Source organism: Gadus macrocephalus, chromosome 9 (genome assembly GCF_031168955.1).
Source record: "Gadus macrocephalus chromosome 9, ASM3116895v1".
In the NCBI taxonomy this organism is placed as follows: Eukaryota; Metazoa; Chordata; class Actinopteri; order Gadiformes; family Gadidae; genus Gadus; species Gadus macrocephalus.
In genome coordinates this window covers 5,866,743-5,886,760 of record NC_082390.1, presented here as the reverse complement: position 1 = coordinate 5,886,760, position 20,018 = coordinate 5,866,743, and the positions used below count along the sequence as shown (strand labels likewise).

Below are 20,018 nucleotides of genomic sequence, written 5' to 3'. Positions count from 1 at the left end.
TGTATTGTTAAATCCAGAGGGGAGTGCAGAAGATTTTGACTCCTTGAATTCTCTGTGAATATTACATTTTTTCCTTCTCAAACATCATGAAGAGATGTCGACCAGCCGATTGAATAAAATAATTCCTAAATGCTCTTCGGGATAAACAAGTGTCAGACGTACTCTGATCACGTATGGAACTTGAAGTACCTCATTTACATCTTATAGCATACTTGCAGAGCCAGAATACATTATAACTATATTACAGCGGTTTGGTAAAAATGCTGCGACAATTCCAGGAGCCGGAATGGACGTTCTAAATCAATTGTGACATTTAATATTCTGCTGTGGCGGTACTTAACATTTTTTGGCTTGAATGGTTTTTCAGTGATTCACACGAGCATCTCTGGATTCCTCTGCCGAGAATTTTAATTCCCAAATTGAAGCCCTTCTTCAATAGTGCCAGGGATCGCTAAATATTTTAGCATTGCTCCACATGCATATGATTACAATGTCTACAACGTCCCTGTCTGTCTCTGGAGTGTCTTCGACGGAGAAGACAAACGCAATTGCCCTCGTCCCGGTCACGCTTTGTTCATGAGCTCCCCACCACGGCTGCGGTGTACAGGTCTGTCAGCCGCTGGGAGACCTTCTGTTTGTGCAAAGGAGACAAGATTTCTTCCTGCGCTTTTCCTCCCACCAGTGGATAGACAGCGATAATATTTGCCATTATAGTCAACTTTCGATTTCCTCCCTTTTTCTTCCTTTGAAGTCGGCCCTGTTCCCGCAAGGTGTCTGCTTCCTCAGACCTGAGAGGAATACAGAGCGCCATGCTGGGTCTGTGGCTCCTTGCAGCCTTCTCCAGCGCTAGCTTCATGAAAAAACTATGGCCGAGAGGAGCGAGTGGAATTCAGATGAGCCATGCAAATGTCACCGTGTACAGGCTGTGTCAGAGGAGGGATTTCTTGTGTGCTGGGGTCTTGCCTAAGTAGTCGGACTGGATAATTATCTCAAGGTCGTAAATAATCTGAATTTGGTGTTTTCTAATATCCTGTTCTGATGTTTGAGGCGGTAACATGGAACATAAGCCAAGTCTTTTTTTTTTCTTTTTTTTTCTCGGTCCTGTCTGGTGACTTTACTTCCTGTTAAATGAGCAGCCCATGTCCAACACATATCCCCTGATTGGTCAGAGTTAAACGCCTGGACACGCACTCTGATTGGCTGATGACGGAGCCCCTTGTCCATGCCTTCACTAACATTATTTTGCAGAGGGTTGCGTTGTCGGGCAAAAAGTGTCTGATCTTCTTTTGTTTGATGGTATGACTTTGTATGCTTTACTGGAGATATTGGGAGGAGGCTAAGCATATGACTTACTAATATCTGCTCATTCAAGCAAAACTGTAAGAATTAATTAATGAATGTGTTAAATGAATTGTGTCATATGAATCTATCCATACTTGTATATTGTCATTAGTATAATGCCATCTTGAGTTAAGCATGTAGATACTATCTCTGCTTCTAATGTACTGGAAAACATTGAACGTCTTGGCTGTAATGCCGCGTTTCCACTGCAGGGTGCGGAACGGATCGGATCGCAAAGGTGCGGTAGGGAGGGGGCGGTAAAGACCAGCTCAGTTCCGAGGTCGCGTTTCCACTGCCGACAGTACCCTTGGTGGTAGGCCGGATGTCGATCGCCGCGGCAGCTACGTAAACATCGTAAAAAAACGTCTTCCTCCCCAAGAATGCAGACGAACGTCTCCACCTCCTTGTTCACCCCCAAGCAAGCTTTTTACGTGACATGTTAATTGTAAAGAATAATACCTCGAGGCTACTGTTTGTTTGTTTTTATCCCCGCGTCACCCGGAAGTGACGATTCTGTCGACCAATCAACGGAGGGGGGGTGTAGCTAGAATTCCAGGGTACCCTTTCAGGCGTCTGGTCTCGTTTTGGGTACCGCAATGGAGGAGTCCCTAGAATGGGGTCGGAACGGGTACGGCAAAGTCCGGGTCACGCCCACTTTTGGCGGTGGAAACGCGACCCGACCCGCACCTTTGCGATCCGATCCGTTCCGCACCCTGCAGTGGAAACGCGCCATAAGGCTCCAATATGTTCCTAGAAGTCTGTAATACTAGTGCGATGATGGATTACAAGATGGGGAAACCTAAAGGAAAGTATCGAGTGGAACCAGCACAGATGCATTCTGAGCCCTCTCCTCCTCACACACAGATCGGTCCCAACAGCCATCGCCGCCAGGGACGGACGGATCCGTGAAGGGGACCGCATATTACAGGTACAATTCACTCTCTCTCGCTCTCTCCATCTCTCTCTCTCTCCCCATATCTCTCTCTCTCTCTCTCTCTCTCTCTCTCTCTCTCTCTCTCTCTCTCTCTCTCTCTCTCTCTCTCACACCATCTCTCTCTCTCTCTCTCTCTCTCTCTCTCACACACCATCTCTCTCTCTCTCTCTCTCTCTCTCCACACCATCTCGCTCTCTCTCTCTCTCTCTCTCTCTCTCTCTCTCTCTCTCTCTCTCTCTCTCCTCTCTCTCTCTCTCTCTCTCTCTTGCTCTCGCAAGCACACACAGTGTGCGTCTCACTCCACAGGCAGGATCTAATTGGATTCAGTCCAAAACACCCTTTCTTTACTTTGTTACAGATTCTCTCCTAATGCCGAATCCCATTCATTTTTAATGGCTGCACATTAAAGTGGGGAACCTGCCCCCAGTGTGTCTCTTAGACTGGGGGGGCGGAACAGCCACCCCCCCCCCGGCTGTTTTAGTTACCGACTCAGCACCAATGGGGCTGTTTCCCTGGCTAAGAGAAGTTCTGTGCTGAGGCTCGCTGGCTGTCCCGCATGGAAGGTACAGAGGCTCTGTCTTGCTTTGGGCCCCCAGGCTATATCTGGGGGTCAGGAGCCTAAAAGGGCTGCCCAGCAAACACCCCCACAGCCCCCGCCACCCTTGACCGACCCCCACCAATCCACCCTATGAAGGAGGCACCAGTTCAGCCACAGCAGCTTCGATGGTGGTGGGTGGTGGGGGTGGGAACCCAGTCTGGGCGCTATGAACCAGTGATTCTCCTTGGTAGGTTGAAATTAGCGTGAAGGAAGAGGGGGGGCGGGATGCAGACTATTGTCTCTGGCAGGGCGGTAAACATGTTTTTAACGAGCTCAGCACAATGCATTATGGGGGAGGAGCCAGACAGTAGTGTACAGTCCTGGGAGAGGTGTGTATTCCGTGCACACAATTATTAGATGGGAGTGTGAGTGCATGAGCTCTGTTTGGCCTGAGATAATGCACTGCCGTGGTCTAATTGTTTAGCGGTGCATGCAACTGTGTTTGTGTTTGTGTGTGTTTGTGTGTGTGTGTGTGTGTGTGTGTGTGTGTGTGTGTGTGTGTGTGTGTGTGTGTGTGTGTGTGTGTGTGTGTGTGTGTGTTCGACCGATCCGGAGCTAGGAGGAGGGATGTGTTTGTGTATCAGACCTCTACTCTGCCACTATTATCCACAAATGACAGGCCCATTACTCTGGCCAAGAGAAGATGGACGCCCCTGTCAGTGGCCAGTTAATTGTGCGGCCAGATGTATGTACACTAGGCGGTGCCCCCCCCCCCCCACCCTCGGTCCCGCTCATATCCGCCTCCACTTTGCGCAAGCCGTGAATAAAACACACACAGAGCACCACAGCACATGGGGAGTTACGGCGTGGAGAGTTGTATTGTGTAGTGTCAGACCTATTGTAGCCCCATGCGTGGGAGAGAGAGTTTCTGTGTGTGTGGGTGGGGGTGGGTGTTTGTGTGCGTGTGTGAATGTGTGGTTGGGAGTGTGTGTTTGTGTGTCAGCCTTTTTGTGTGTCAGCGTTTTTGTGTGTGCGGGCGTGTGTGTGCGGGTGTGTGTGTGTGTGTGTTTGTGTTTGTGTGTGTGTGTGTGTGTGTGTGTGTGTGTGTATGTGTGTGTGTGTGTGTGTGTGTGTGTGGGGGTGTGTGTGTGTGTGTGTGTGTGTGTGTGTGTGTGTGTGTGTGTGGGTGTGCGCGTCCGTGTGTGTGCGTTTGCCCAGATGTGTGTCTTCGGCGAGTTTGTGTGTGTGTTGGATGTCAGTCTGTGTGTGAGTGCGTGTCGTCTGTGTGAGTGCGCGTCTGCCTGTGCCCGTGTGTACGTCGGGGGCGAGCCTCCATTTATCCAATTGCATCAGCGGCGGCCGGCTAACCCCCTTCGTCCCTTCGTCCCCGCTGAAGATAAACGGGCAGGACGTGCAGAACCGCGAGGAGGCCGTGGCCGTGCTGGCCAACGAGGACTGTCGGAACATCCTGCTGCTGGTGGCCAGACCCGAGCTGCAGGTGAGCCTCACTCACTTTACTCATTCCCCTTCTTTACTCGTACATGTCATGTTCTTATAATTATGTATTTCACTCTCTCACTCTCTCTCTCAGGGGGGTCTCAAGGGGTCTTAAGCGATGCGCCCGGTTCAAACGCAAACCACATCCTTGAGGCTCGGATGCCCCGTGCCGTATGAATGTAATGGGAGTGATTAAAGGGGGACTGTGATGGCTGACCCTCCCCCCTCCTCCCCCCTCCCCCTCCTCCTCCTCCTCCTCCTCCTCCTCCTCCTCCTCCTCCTCCTCCACCACATGCACTCTACCTCCACCTCCTCCACCTCCTCCACTACCACCACCCCCGTCCCCACGAGTGTTCGTGACAGGCCGCCGCGGCACCTCGGCCGGCTCGGTCTTTATGTAGCGGCGTCTGTAATTGACTTCCGACGGCGTGGCTGTAAAAGCTAATGGCATGCTGATGTAGAGTGAGTCTGTGCCAGAGAGCAGAGCATCCAGTGAGGGGAGAGTAATGGGCTGCTCCTTGTTTAATAGGCCTCTCCCCACCACCGGGGTGAGGGCTGACGTTGAGGGCGTTGGGATGGTGGGATTACGATGGAATGGAATGATGAGAGATGGAATGGAAACCTTGTAGAATTGGAAAGAGCCACTCGTTCGACCGTGGACAACATCTGAATCCAAGAGCGAGTTTGTATCTGACGGAGAAAGAAAGTTGTATTTGTATTTATTTTTTACTTTTCCTTGAGTTCTCCTACCTGACTCGGGAGCCTATGTATATCGGCATGTCGAATGAGCTACATGATATCACTATCCCCCCTAAAAAATGTATTGTATACCAGCGTTATTAAAACGGCCCAATCTTGCCCTCTCTCTTTAATAATAATGATAATAATAATTGATCGGATTTATATAGCGCTTTTTTTGGAGGTCACTCAAAGATGCTTTACATCACATAGAATATACAGTACATAAAGAAAAGGAAAACAAGATACAAAACAAATTCAAAATGAGGTTCATAATAGAGTCAGGTTTGGTATGGGTTGGGTTAGGGTTCATATGCTTTCTTGAAGGTGTGGTTAGGTGATTTTTGAGTTGGCTCTTAAATGAGTTTATTGAGTCTGAGTTAGGGATGTTTGGGGGGAGGGAGTTCCAGAGGGTTGGGGCAGCAATGGCAAATTACTTTATCTCTCTCTCCCCCCTCTCTCTCTGTCTCTCTCTCTGTCTCTCTCTCTCTCTCTCTCTCTCTCTCTCTCTCTCTCTCTCTCTCTCTCTCTCTCTCTCTCTCTCTCTCTCTCTCTCTCTCTCTCTCTCTCTCTCTCTCTCTCCCCCCCCCCCCTCCCCCCTCCCCCTAGCTGGAGGAGGCCTGGCTGGATGATGAACACAGTGAGTTCCTGGAGCAGCTGAAGATGGAGATGTTGGAGGAGCAGCAGAGGGAGGAGCTGGAGCTTGCTGCCCTCCAGGAGGTGAACCAGCCGGTCAGTCTCTCCACCTCACTGTTTAACACCACAATGTCCTCCACCAGCGTGGAGCTTCTTCCTCCGTCGTCAGAGAGGTCCTCTCTGTTAAGGAAGCAGAGTTTAGGGGTCACTGGTCTGACCTTCTCCTTCGACCCAGACAGGTGTGGAGGAGAAAGTCCAGCGGGTGTCTCAGACACTATTCACATTTTATAGTGTGAAAACAACCCCTTTATATGATCTACACATGATCTACTTACTATTTGCTAGATGCTATTAACAAAAGCGACTTACACTGAATTGGGGTTTGGTATGTTGGGTGCATCGCCAAGGTTAAGTTCACAGGGGGATTGAGCCCAGTGCCTTTTGGCTGGGAGTTGAACCCCATGGCCACTGCCCTGTCCTGCACACCGCCCGTCCCCCGTCCCCCCTTCCCCCCTTCCCCTACCCATCCCAATCCAAATTCCACAAACTTTACTTTTTGACACATTCGACCGGAGTCCTCCACGTGAACAAATAAATATGTTGCTTGTAATCATCCATTGCATTCATTTGAATGATGATGAACAGCATTCCTTTCCCTTGAATCAATCTCATTCAGACTGCTGTCAAACCGGGGGAGTAAACTCTTTCCATAACCCCGTATAAATATTAATGCATCGAGATTCACGGTTCCATTGAAAATCCAAAACATTGCTAATCGTGATTCAAATTCGTTTTTTGTTGTTGAAATTACCATAATGTAAAGTCCATGTAAATGTGTGTTCAAACGAAAAGTTTGAGCGGGAGGGAGACGATATCCCCTGACGTTCCCAGAGCTCTGTCCCATAGCGGTACACAGGAGCGCTCGCATCCCTGCAGGAGCATCCGGAATAGGGCTGAACTCACAAACAGCGTGTGATGTGCTGTGTCCTCATTTGGAAAACCAGAAGCACGCACTTCAGAAGCACCGCGCGAAATAAATAAACAAACCAAAAGTTTTCCAGCAACAAAACTTTTATGTTATTTTTTTTTGTGTGTTTTTTTATGTTTTGATCTTCTTTTCGATGTTTCCCCGCCGGCGCAAAAGCATGAAGGTGCCCTTGAGCGAGGCCATCCAAACCCCTAAATGCCTCTGTCGGGTTGTTACCTTTCAGGGTTGTTACCTTGCATCACCGACGCTGTCGTCTTCTTAAGTGAACGTGTGTGTGCGCCTGGGGTGGATGTGCCAGTGTAAATAACTGTCGAGTTGATGTCCCGACACGACTGTAAAGCAGTCGGACCGACGCCGGAGGAGGGAGTGGCTGATGTGAGCCGTAACAAAAAAACTGTGCAGCGTATTCTCTGGTTTGAATGGGAGTGCTGAGCTTCGGCGAGGATAAAAACAGAATTAAACCTGAATCACGAGAGGCGTGCCTGCCTCTGTCTCAGTCTACTGTACGAGCCGTTCCCTTGGGGGTAGGAGGCTTCTCCTCAAAGTCAAAGCAGAGCCCGCGTGCAGTGTGTCTATTTCTGTTGTTGAAATAGCACGAAAACAGATTTACCTCAGGCGCACCGATATATGATGTCTACAACAGCGTATTTGAATAGTTTGGGTTTTGATGGTAAGAAAATAACGAGAAACCAGGTTAAATAAGTGGAGAAATTGGGAATTATACAGTTTGAATTACTTCGCTTCAAGGCCAATATGAAGTGCCACCGTATGCATTAGAACAAATGGGATTCGAAATACAATGTTATCGCAGTGATCAAATATGAAAAAAAGCCCATTTAAATGCAAAGTACATTTTGCCCTCTCTCTCTCTCCCTCTTTCTCTCTGTATATCTCTCTCAGTCTCTGTCTCGTTCTCTTGAGACACGCTCTGGGATTTATACCTACTAGTTTTTCTTGCAACCAGTGTCTCACAAATTTAACTTTCTGCAGGGCATTGATTTGCATCATACTGGATTGCACCAAGTTAAATTGCATGTGAAAAAAGGGCCCAGGCCCAACACATATTGCATTGCATTTGGTATCGTCTCTGTCTGAGAAGCAGACACTCCGAGGTTATTAACCGAATCACCTAATATTCGACATGGCACGATCATTTCCTCAGTCAAGTCTAAGTAAGGCATAATCACGAGAGGCAGGGCAATAAACAGTTTGATGTGCCAGGCTCGTGGACGGCTTACCTTCCACGAGCCGGGCATATCAAACTATTTATTGCGCTGCCTTGAGGTGATTATCCCGTTTATTCTTCTTCTTGCTTGCCAACATAATAAAACAATTCAAATACTTTAATAATTTAACTTTTTCTTTTTCTTGTTTTGTTGCATGCTTATTAAATGTATACTCTGTTTGAGTTCATCTCCCTCAAAAAGTAGTCCCCTTTCATTAAGATCGATCAAACGAAATGGTAAACGGTGAAATGAAACGGGTACCCTGTGCCTTGTCTTTTGCTTTTGTCATTCCGTTGTCCTCGTCGCTTTTTAACCAGTCCTCAAATGTCTTCCCTACTCCTCTCTATGGATTTCCGACACATTTTAGAAACTTTTTTAAACAAGGTTAATTTTTGCAATGGACCTTGTGTTTGAAACTTCTGTGATAGAAAAAAATTCAAGCGGCGTATTGATCCACTATTTGATGAAGCTGTGCTCGGTCAGCAGCAAGTGCAACCGACAAGTCAGCGGGCAACCTTCCGGGTTAATGCCCTCCTCCCAGCCAATCAGAATCAAGCATTGTTAAACAAAGTAGAATAATCATCTATATTTTAGTCTAGTTTATACTTTCGAATGCAACAGCAAAAAACATCGGTATAACAACCATATTTAAATGGATTCAGTTAGTACATCTGCCTTTCCCAGGCCTGTCATTGAATCTAAACATATTTCATACTCTGCAGTAGCACACCTTCTGATAACCATTTTAAATATCAATATTTTTACATAATCCCCCATCCCTCACTATGGAACAAAAATCAGACCTCAAAAAATCCAAACATGCAAATGACCTCAAACTTCCTGCAGTAGAAGCATTTCCCCAACCCTGTGATCTGTGTCCCCTCCGCGCTGCCGCGGCCATGTAGGAAGCAGACTACAACCTGGCCAGCTGCTCCACCCTCCCCGGCGACAAGGCGGGCGGGGCGCGCCTCCAGCGGAGCCCCGGCGAGAGCTCGGAGCACGACGTGCTGGCTCACATCCAGCGGCGGCTCTCCCAGTGCCTGAGGGACAACCGCGGCGCCGCCGCCGACGACGACGGCCACGGGGAGCAGCGGGAGCCCCTGGTGGAGGACAACCGGGAGGGAGACCGCTTCCAGCAGCTGCTGGAGCTCAAGTGCCAGATCCGCAACAGCGGCGAGTACGACCTGTTCTACAGCCGCCGCAGCACCATCGAGGTCAGCCTGGCGGAGCAGGGCGGGGTGCAGCGGGAGCTGCGCATGCTCAACGACGAGCTGCGCAGCATCGAGCTGGAGTGCCAGAACATCATGCAGGCGCACAAGCTCCGGCAGGGCCCGCAGGGGGGCACGCGGTCCGAGGGCGGCTCCCCGCTCCACCACAACAACAACAAGGAGCACAGCCTGCGCCGCGGCCACGCCCACACCAAGGGCAAGGTGGCGGGCGGGCCGGGCGGCCGGCTGGAGAAGTCGGACAAGGACAGCTCCAGCGCCTACAACACGGCGGAGAGCTCCAGGAGCACGCCCCTGGCCATGGACCGCTCCCCGGAGCACTCGCTGCAGCGGATGGTCAGCCTGACCAACCAGAGGAACCTGCGCGGCAGCAGCAGCCTGGCGGCGGGCAGCTCCCTCAGCCCCAGCCCCGGGCCCAGCCCCAGCCCCGGGCCCTTCTACCCCCGGGCGGCGGGGGGGGGGGGGCCCGCCGGCCAAGAGCAGCAGCCCCGACCACAGCAACCCCTCCGAGTCGGACCACACCACCCAGGCGGAGGACGAGAGGCGGGGCCAGGCCAAGGCCAGCGGCTCGCAGATCCCGTACTTCTCGCCGTCCCACAGCTCGCAGCAGAGGCAGGCGGCGGTGATCCCGGCGCACGCGCGCCACTACCAGAGCTACATGCAGCTCATCCAGCAGCGCTCGGCCGTGGAGTACGCCCAGAGCCAGCTCAGCCTGCTCAGCGTGTGCAAGGAGCCCCAGCGGCCCGGCGACGCGCCGCAGATGGAGTGGAAGGTGAAGATCCGCAGCGACGGCACGCGCTACATCACCAAGAGGCCCGCGAGGGACAAGATCCTGCGGGAGCGAGCGCTGAAGATCAAGGAGGAGCGCAGCGGCGGGATGACCACGGACGACGACGCCATGAGCGAGATGAAGATGGGGCGGTACTGGAGCAAGGAGGAGCGCAAGCAGCACCTGGTGCGGGCCAAGGAGCAGCGGCGGCGGCGGGAGTTCATGCAGAGGAGCCGCCTGGAGAGCCTGAAGGAGAACCCTCAGAGCAGCGGGGAGGGACGCAGCAAGGAGGTGAGCATCATCGAGCTCAGCCACAAGAAGATGATGAAGAAGCGCAACAAGAAGATCCTGGACAACTGGATGACCATACAGGAGCTGATGATCCACGGCACCAAGGCGCCCGAGGGAGCCCAGGTGCACAACGCCTTCCTCTCAGTCACCACTGTATAAAGGATAGACAAACACACACGCGCACACACACACACACACACACACACACACACACAGACGTACGCGACAGAGAAATCCACTCAGTCTACCCCATGCGGTATGATTATACTTGCCTCGTTCAATGTGGCGTTTTTATGAGGACCATAGGAATATTTTTCACACTTTGTAACCCATAGATCATTTTGTAAGCAAATTCTCAATGGTGTCATGGTATATTCTTTGGGTTCTCCGGGCATTGTTGTATTTTGTTCATGTTGCTCTTCCAGAAATCGTTTTTCTATGAAATTATGGTACTGTAATCAATTTTCTTAGTTTACTCTGTGTATGGTACCCTTTTGGCTATTGGTTGATTTATTACGTTTAAATCCGCAAACAGTCCCTTAAATGTCTTTAAGTGCAAACGAAACCAGCCAATCATTGTGTCCATTCGGTTTGCTTGTGACCCTATATGAGCGTTTTACTCGACCTTGCGATAGACGACTCTGTTTATTTGACTCTATGGCAGTCAAAGGGTTTACATTGCATCACTGCAGTGCTGTAATCAGGAAGGAAAATATAAAGTCCATATCATTAGTTGAACTTGTACAATGGTTATTCTTCTGCTTTTCCCATTTTATTTAAAAGATGTCACACTTACCACATGGTTGTTATTTATGAGTGGCTTTTGGATCAACTGTTACATGGTGTGACATGTCTATTTAGATCCCCATACTAATACGGTAATAACGAGTGTATTCATGCACCGTAAACCACATCCCGGAGTGAAGGAGCCACAAGGAGTTTGAGCAGAAAATATTGAAAGAGTATCAGTCTACTACCACGGAAGATCCAACTGCAAACGGTAGGAATCAAACAGAACATCATTTGTTTTTCATATGAGTGTTTCACTTTAATACTGCCAACTGTATCACTGTACTGTATCTGTTCTTGTTCAAAATTTTTCATACAATTCTTACAAACCAGACGCCAAATATTTTCAAGTAGTTGGGACATTTCTATGAAGAAAAAAAGTGGCTATCTCTCTTTACAACGATACTCTTCATACATTCTTACGATTATCTTGTACGATTCAGTTCTACAGATTTTTAAGCGACAAAATGGTTTTACCCCCAAATGACCGCTAAGACTTCTGAGTACTGTCGAAGACACAGGTTCTGCTGCTGATCAACTCTCTGTGAATTGAAGACCAGGTCGGTTTACTACTTACTTATTTTGCTTTTATCTACAGCGACTTACAGTGAACCCAGATACAGTTCATTAAGGGAGCAGGTTGTGGGTAAGGCAAAATCTCACTCCAGGATTGCTACAGTTAAACATGAACCGTTATTTGGATGTTAACACCTTAAACTGCATTGACTGCGTTACAAAAATCTCACCTCTAAGTCCAAAAGACATATCATGATGGCACAGAACTCTGACAATAGAGTACTGCAACTTTTCCCAGGTATGAATCTGTTTTTGTTTCATGGCATTTAATCTAAATATATTTTATACTCCGTAACAAAGGACCTTCTCATAACCTTTTTACATATCAGTATTTTTACATATTTTTTTACTCTCCATATTTGACAACTTTACTCAGCATAGCCTTAACAGTTGAAACTGAACTAATGTAACGTTTGAAGTGGAAACCGGATTTCTGTTGCAGCATTTCATAAAAAAAATGCATAGTTCAACACAATGATAGGAGCATTATTTTCCTCGGTTTTTTTTGTTTGTTTTTACATCATTTTGATTTTTAGAAGTAAATCTCTGATATGGAATTAATTTTGAATGAAAAGTGTTCGCCATCATTTATGTTAACATTTAACATGTTTTGATGAATCCCACTGAGCCACTCAGCTCAGAGCACAGCAATGCTTTCCATCTTGTCTTAAAAAGTTCGCAATTCACCAACAGACATTTCCGGTTTGGTTACATGTACAGCAATGTCATTTCCAAAAGGCCTAATTATTTTACTGGAATGTTGTAAAGAATTGTTTCGATTTCAACCGCGACTCTTGTATTTGTTTAAGTCAATGTCCAATAGTCTAATTTCGAGTAATATGTAGTTGGCGCATTTGTAGCCAGGTAAAACATGTGATAATTGTGCTCAATGAAAATAAATGATAATAAATTATTGTTTTTTGAAATAAAACCTCTCTTTGAGACCATGTTTTTCTATTCAAAAAGCATTGTTTTTGTTGTTTTGTTTCTCAATGAAATCCGAAGGAAGAGGAAATATGCTGACCATAACATTGTAAAACAATCAATCAAATTGTTTACATAAGACAGCGATAGCATAAAGTTTCAGTTCCCATATGGCTGAAGTTCAGTCTAGGGCTATGCAGACTCGTTGGATATATTCAAAACACCAACCTGCTCCACGACTATTTGTGATAGTTTGGGCCGTGAACCGGATCGAAGAGGGGGGAGGAATTTAATCACATTGCACTTGTAACCAGTTTCCGTTCATTGGAATTGACCAACCAATTTATCAACTTCATGGTCCAGGTCCGGCGTGTGAGGTAGGTTGGGGAAAACTTTTCGCTGCCTGTTTTATCTTAAGCAATGGATGCTTTGCGGTGGAAATTGGAAATGTCGAACATGTTTTCCTTGACTGTGTCACGGGCTGCTCTGATTCGTACCTAATTGAACAATTTCCGTTAAACATTTTTACAAGACCTTGTACCTCACATGTTTCTAATGGCCGCTGAAGAAGTGGCCCTTGCAGGCATAGAGAAAGTTATACAGATCACGGCCCCACCCTGCTTTCTAAGCTGCATTTTGTACGCATACATGAACAGAATGCTAAAGGCTCATCTAGATTCAGTAAGTGGATAGCACAACGCGTTTGCAGTGAAGTCAGACAAATTCCCCCATGGCTAGGATCCATCTCCATAGCACTCAAAGAATTGCGTTTCAGTTCACACACACAGAGGAAACATTAGCATCCCCACAACCACTGAGGAAACACACCCAACCCAACCTGCCACTAATTGGTCCTCTTCTCATTTGTTAATTCGCATAGTGTGGAGAGAGGCCATTAAAATACCAATGGAGAGGGTTTGGAGCGCTGGCTATGTCACCCCCACCCTAACTAATGAAGTTCATCCCAGAAGTCCCCCCAAAGAGCAGGTCAGGTGTAATTAAAATGGTGCCTGCGACAGCCATGGCATTTGTCGGTGCCAGACGCTAGTTCAAATACCAGCACTGAGAGAAAATGTCAGACGGATAGGCTCCAAGCTGTGGCCCCCCATGCAATAGGCTCTTTGCTCGCGTGTGCACATCCAATGCTGCTGTTATGAATGTGAGGGTAACCTTTAGGAATCCCTAAAAAATGCGACGAAAAACGACGCCCGCCGTACCAGCCCAGCCCCCACCCACACTATCATTATTCATGGAGGAGAAGCCAACTTCCTGAGGTGCAGCACGTTCAACATGTGACAGTGCACTCCTCTCTGTAGTGTCTTCGATGCAATCTTCTCTCCTGCGTCACCTTCACCTTCCTCTTCCATCCTCTCTCTCTCTCTCTCTCTCTCTCTCTCTCTCTCTCTCTCTCCCTATCCCTCTCTCTCTCTCTCTCTCTCTCTCCCTCTCTCTCTCTCTCTCTCTCTCTCTCTCTCTCTCCCCCTCTCCCCGGCTCTGATGCATGTAATACATTCGGTAATTGCCTCGAAGGAGGTGCCTCTTGATTCAGCTTCAGAAGTCGACGGAGGCTTTGATCTTTGATATCATCATGGCAATACGCCGGTGATTGGCCCTAACGTTCTAGTTCTTAGCGACGGTTTCGGTGGATGCTATCAACAGCCCCAGCTCCGGGTAAGACGCTCCTAGCCATAATCAAGCTTATAAAGCTGAGTGAACGCACAGAGGCATACATAAGGGACCGGTTTTTTCCAAGAATCAATTGCATCAACTCTGCATCGTCAAAGTATGTCTGATACTATTAGAGAATGAGTTTTTTGAAAGCAAGAGATGCATTTATCATACGTGCTTCTGGCTTTGCCTTGAATGGAAGATGAAGTGTACATTTATTTCGTAGTGTGGTGGATTCTTGTGGGTTCTGTGTGTCAGTGATGAGTTATAACAGACAGAGCTCGCCCGCGACCTGTTGTTGACTCCTATTGCACCATTTCCACAGAGCTTCTGAAACGGGCAAGAGCAAGAATCAAATTATTAAAACTCCTCCAACACAAACAAACATAGGAGCATCTCCCGTGAAAGCCGACCGCATTACTTCCCATTCTCGTTCTGTGTTTGCTCCTCTAATCAGATCCACGCGTTGAACCAGCTGTCATCAGGTAATCAGGGAGCAGTCGAATAGCCCTCTTGCCTCGGTTTCATTTTCAGCGCATGCAGTTTAGTTGTGTTTCGAATCTGGGCTGGAAATGTTTGTGCGTCGTTATTATTGGCAGGGTGCTTTCTATTGCTCCCCGACTCAAAGATCTGGTCTTCCCTCCCATTCCTCTCCCGCTGCTTTATGCGTCGTGTTGTTTCTATCCCACCATTACCAAATCCATTAAGAGGCCAATTACGGAAAACCTGTGAATATTTCACATTCTAATTGGAACGCTAATTGTAATTCATTATTCATAAAATGGGCTAACCTCATGCTTTAATATGCAAGACATAGTCACATTATCAAGTATCCCTTATATTGAGGGTGACGATATGTATAATTATAATGTCCCGAAAAGGACATTAAAATATTTGAGACAAAGATGTTTAATATATTATTCATTATTGATAATGTGAAACCATCTAATGAATATCTTAGAGGGACATTTGGCTCAACTTCCCCATGTAATGCACTCCCATCTCGCCTTCTGTTTTGAACCACTAAACTTTTAATAGCCATCTAAATATTTATAAAGGCAATTCTTATTTTACAACCTTGACACATAGGCAGTGTATGTAATGTAATCTAAGATGTGTGTGATAACATTGTTCTATTCAATTTCTTGCCACCAAAGTCACTGAAAAGTATGTCAAAGTCAACTGTCTTCCATTTTTTAACTACCCGGTACTAAATAGACTATGGTAATCCAATGCCAGAAGCTAATATAGGAAAATTCTCACCAATGTCCAAAGTACTGCTCGGGTGTGTGTCTCTTTAATTCACTTTCTGTTTAGGTCTGAGTCTAAGTCTGTTAGGCCGCTAGCTGAAGCTCATCGTGAATGTTAGGCCTCAAGCAGGTGCCCTCTCTCTCTTACAGAACTAGATCAACATGCCCCAGATGAAAGTTGATGCTGATAATGAAGGTGATCGAGGAGTAGTTAACTACAAATACTCTATCTCTTTCTTCTGTTCTCTCTCTCTTTCTCTCTCTCCTTTACCAAAGTGACCCAACTTTGATATTAGCCCTTTATCTTTATCTCTCTCCCTTCTGTATTTCTGTATTTCTTTCTCTTTCTCTCTCTCTCTCTCTCTCTCTCTCTCTCTCTCTCTCTCTCTCTCTTTCTCTCTCTCTCTCTCTCTCTCCTCTACCAAATAAACCCGACTTTAATACCCTGCCCAAGGTGAGAAGGAGTGGCGTATGTGGTCAACCGTGGCTAAACCAGCGCTGTTTACAAATGTAGCCGCATTAGCTCTTCGGCCGGCCGTCGTCTGCTGACATTCATGCAAAGAAGAAAAAGAGTTGTGTTTTCCTTATTCATGAGCCGTGAAACCCCACGCTCTGTGTCCAATAAATATGACTGAAATAACCGATGGCATCTGCAGCGCTACGCCTGGCTAGGCTCCAGAGTTAATAAATGTTTGCTGACAAGTCATTGTACATGTCTGTTGTGCGTTTATTACACCATTTAAACAGCATCCCCCCCCCTCTCCTTCTGATGGTGTATGCCATTGTTGTGGTAGCATAGTGGGAAGGAGCCGTCTTTCATTAGCCACTCCAGTTTAATCAATCACTTCATCTCATGACTAGCAACACGTAAACTGTGAAGTGAAGAAGGCTTTTTTTCCCGCACGGGGGCCAGTGATGTTTCGATTGGCTTAGGGATAGCTTCATGTAATGAGATAGTGGGGATTATTGTTCTTGTAAAAATGCACAGCTTTTATACAGAGTGTACCATCTGACGTCGCTCCGTTCTTTCTCTATGAATCTTGTACCTTCAAGACGACTTTTTGAAGCCTTGCAGGCAACACTATGTGCGTGTGTCTTGTCTTTTCCTCTCCCCATGGCAGCGCTCCCGTTGCGGAAACCCGTTCGGCATTAGTGTTGTTACATCAGAGTCCAGCGTGATGCCGCGCTGTGCTGCCAGAGCTCTACAGGCGACGTGGTCACCATGAGAGGTACGGAGGCTCTGGGAACCTAGTCCTGTACTTCCTCCTTCTATTTTCTTCCCCCTCCAGTTCCCTCGTGGGGCCGAGTCAGAGAACACAGTTTGGAGTTCCCAGGAGGACAAGCCAACACACCTGCAATGGAAGTAATGAGAAGACTGCCGGGCGGGAGGTCAGGCCAACGAAAGCTCAGCACTTTTTTCTTCCCCACCATAACTTTGCAACTTTTTGTTCTTTCCGACGGAATACTAAGAAGTGCTGGAGCATGTTCCAGGAGCCCCAGCAGGGAGCAGGCTAATGGCCTGGGACCTCATGCCCAGCCGAGAGGTGGCTAATGGGATACGACCTAGTGCCCCGCCTGGACTAGGTAATGGAAGAACTTACAGGGGGGGAATGGCAATGGTATTCATCCAGATACAGTATTCAAATGACGGTGGTTTCTATTTAACTGTAGTCAGTTGATTTCAAAGGCAGTATGCTGTTCATTTCTTATATAATCAATCGATCATCAGCGGATTGACAATAATGTATGTATGTTGTGGTGTTTTGATGCTGTAAACATCAAGAAATTGGGGATTGCTGTCGAAGAGAACATGGAATATATAAACGGAATATATAAACAAAATAAATATCTGTGCCAGCCAAATACTGAAATAACCTCTGCATGTCAACAACATTCTCTCCTACGCTTATTTGGTCTTCTTTGAAGTATTATTTAGACACCCACAAGAAACATTCTGTCGTTCAACTTTGGAAGAAGACATTTTGCCCGGCCCTTTGAAGCAAGGCTGAAGTAGACGAGCCTGCACTTAAGAGGCCAGCAACTGACATGAGAGTGCTCAAATGAATGTAAGAGCAAGGCTAATTCACTCCACTGCACATCTCCTCCGAGGATGACCTTGGCAGGGAGATGCAACATTACTCTTTATTAGGGTAAGTTACAAGCAGACTGTAAAAGTATTATGGGGGTCTTGGCTATAGATTGCATTAAGATTTGCAGACCATTTGACAAGGCTGAGTTTTGTCACCTGAGAGAACTTTGTGAGCGAGAGGCAGGCTAGGACAGTATATTGGAGATCTCAGCAAGGTCTCGTTTTCAATGACCTTGGTGTTGGAAATCGAATATGTCAAATAGCTTTGGCTTGTTCAAAAATAAAAAACCCTCAATACAAATACACATCAGTGTGTGTGTTTGTTTGTCTGTGTGTGTCTTTGTGTGTATATGTGTGTCTTTGTGTGTATGTGTGTGTCTTTGTGTGTGTGTGTGTGTCGGAGTGCACAAATCTTAGAATACAAATGCACATTCTCATACCCTACATACATACGGCCTACAGGTTAACGCACACACACACACACACACACACACACACACACACACACACACACACACACACACACACACACACACACACACACACTCAAACCTATCAATGTATATTCATATAATGCAAAGGAAGGTCAGAGTCCAGGAGCTGTCTATACACTGCTGATGGCTTGCTTGAAATATGAAGCAATAGCTCATAGTAGCTACTAGCCAATGCCACGAGAACACTCAATTATATTTGTTTTTTATTAAATATGTATGGAGAGAGACATACACCGAGAAAGTAACCCAAGATTGCGATAGCAAGGCCATAAATCCCTGTCAAGGCTCCCTTGCCTGTTCTAGTCTGAATATCCATGGTTCAAAACCTTACCTTGCCGTCGCATAGGCAAGGGTTGATCTGTTGGTCTGACTCTACTGTATATTGCTGTAATTCTGAGAAGTTATTGATCAGCAATGATTAGCACCAGTTATTGCGTTTGGTTCCGTGCAACAATACCTGAGTGAAAGACTACTTCTCAACGCTAAATCGGATCAACACGCCACTGCTATGCTAATTCCGCACTGCTGCGAAAGATAACCGATTTATGCTTGCGTAAAGATGGAAGAGAAGTTTTGTGGTTTGTTGATAGAATCTTAAAGTGAGGCTTTGTTCGGAGACATGAGTAAGCCCAGCGGATATAAAATATGTATCTGTTTGGACAGTGAATTCCTTGTTTATTCTCAGTGGTTTTGTAGTGGTTTATTATTAGCTGAATTGCCCTCAAGCCTCAAACCACTAAGACGGAGCATATCTGTTCTCGCAATGCACCAGAGGACACACGCATAGAAATAACTGCTAATGTATGGAAAACCATGAGCATCTAATCGCAGCTCTTCCTCCTTAATCCCATTTATTTAAAAAACCCTATCTGACGGCAACATTACTCATGAGGTCGATCTATAGGCTAAACCAAGACGACCGCATTGGATTACTGCCATTAGCTTAAGTGCAAGTGATTTCCTTGTAGACGGTTTTTATTATCAACGTCTGGCAACATCTGGGAATGGACTGATGCCTTCCTTTGTGTGTCAGCAGGGTGGGGATGAGACTTTGGTACGGCATCATCGCTGAGCAAAGGTTATGAGCCACAGATGGGGGATGAGCCATGGGTGACATTTCTAGCGTACCGTTTTAGTTGTAACCAGGGGACACGCAATAGGAAAGCAAGTGCATAAAGTTTCTCCTTCAGTTTCAATTGGTTGGCTTCCTTTTCAGGATTTTGCTTCCCCGGCACACGATCTTTCGCTTAAACGCGGCAAATTAATCAAATCACTATTTTGTTGGCATTGATTTTTTAATTAGGAAACGCTCTAATCTTGTTAAAGCTAAAAATGGTTAGACACATTTTTGAAACCCCTAATCGAATGGGAATGGAGCTGGCTACTTCGGCCCCTGAAAAAGCAGAAAGGCCGTAGCCACGGTAGAATAAATAGCAGTCAGCATGGCAAAGCATCAAAGACTTCCTGTCCCTGGTGTGCTCTGCGCAGCGCGCCTTGATTGTCTTGACTGCCACTGTGTCAAAGGACAGAAAAGGACAGAAAGATGCTTTGATGTCGCTCTGAGCAGGTTTCTCAAAGAAACGTAAACCCCCCCCCCACGCACCTTACTCCTTCTGTTGTGCTGTGTAGTTCCCGCAATTATTACTATTAGCTTATATGCTAATGTTGGAACTGGTAATTAGAAATAACAGTAACCTGACTATTTTACCGCATTTTACTGCTTTCTACCCAATATTACCTGCACATCTTACGTGAATCTAACCTGCACCGTCCGTACCCCATTGGTAGCCTGGCTCCGCCCGCCTAAGTACTTCCGCTCAATTTGAATTTCCCTTCAGTACTAGGTCTGGACCTGCTGTATGTCATTTGTTTTTCAGATTTTTTCCAATCAGCGAACAGAGGGCGTGTCTGAGAACAATGACGATAAATTTGTGCGCCAGTTTGAGTTGTTGTTGTAGGTCAGTAGTTGTGCAATTTTTCCCTGATAAATTAAATTCGACGAACAAAACCTGCAGCTGTCGTTGACGGACATTTTCGTGCAGAT

At 46.8% G+C, this 20,018-nt stretch overlaps 1 protein-coding gene across 1 annotated transcript in view; it reads left to right on the top strand.

Moving 5' to 3' along the window:
- LOC132464933 (PDZ domain-containing RING finger protein 4-like) overlaps positions 1 to 10,499 on the top strand; it is a 28,898-nt gene extending 18,399 nt beyond the window's left edge. The window contains 5 exon segments of the mRNA XM_060061566.1: positions 2,131 to 2,269; positions 4,210 to 4,311; positions 5,658 to 5,780; positions 8,804 to 9,517; positions 9,519 to 10,499. Coding sequence (XP_059917549.1) covers positions 2,131 to 2,269; positions 4,210 to 4,311; positions 5,658 to 5,780; positions 8,804 to 9,517; positions 9,519 to 10,343 — 1,903 coding nt within the window. The 3' untranslated portion in view covers positions 10,344 to 10,499.
- The last annotated feature ends 9,519 nt before the right edge of the window (positions 10,500 to 20,018 follow it).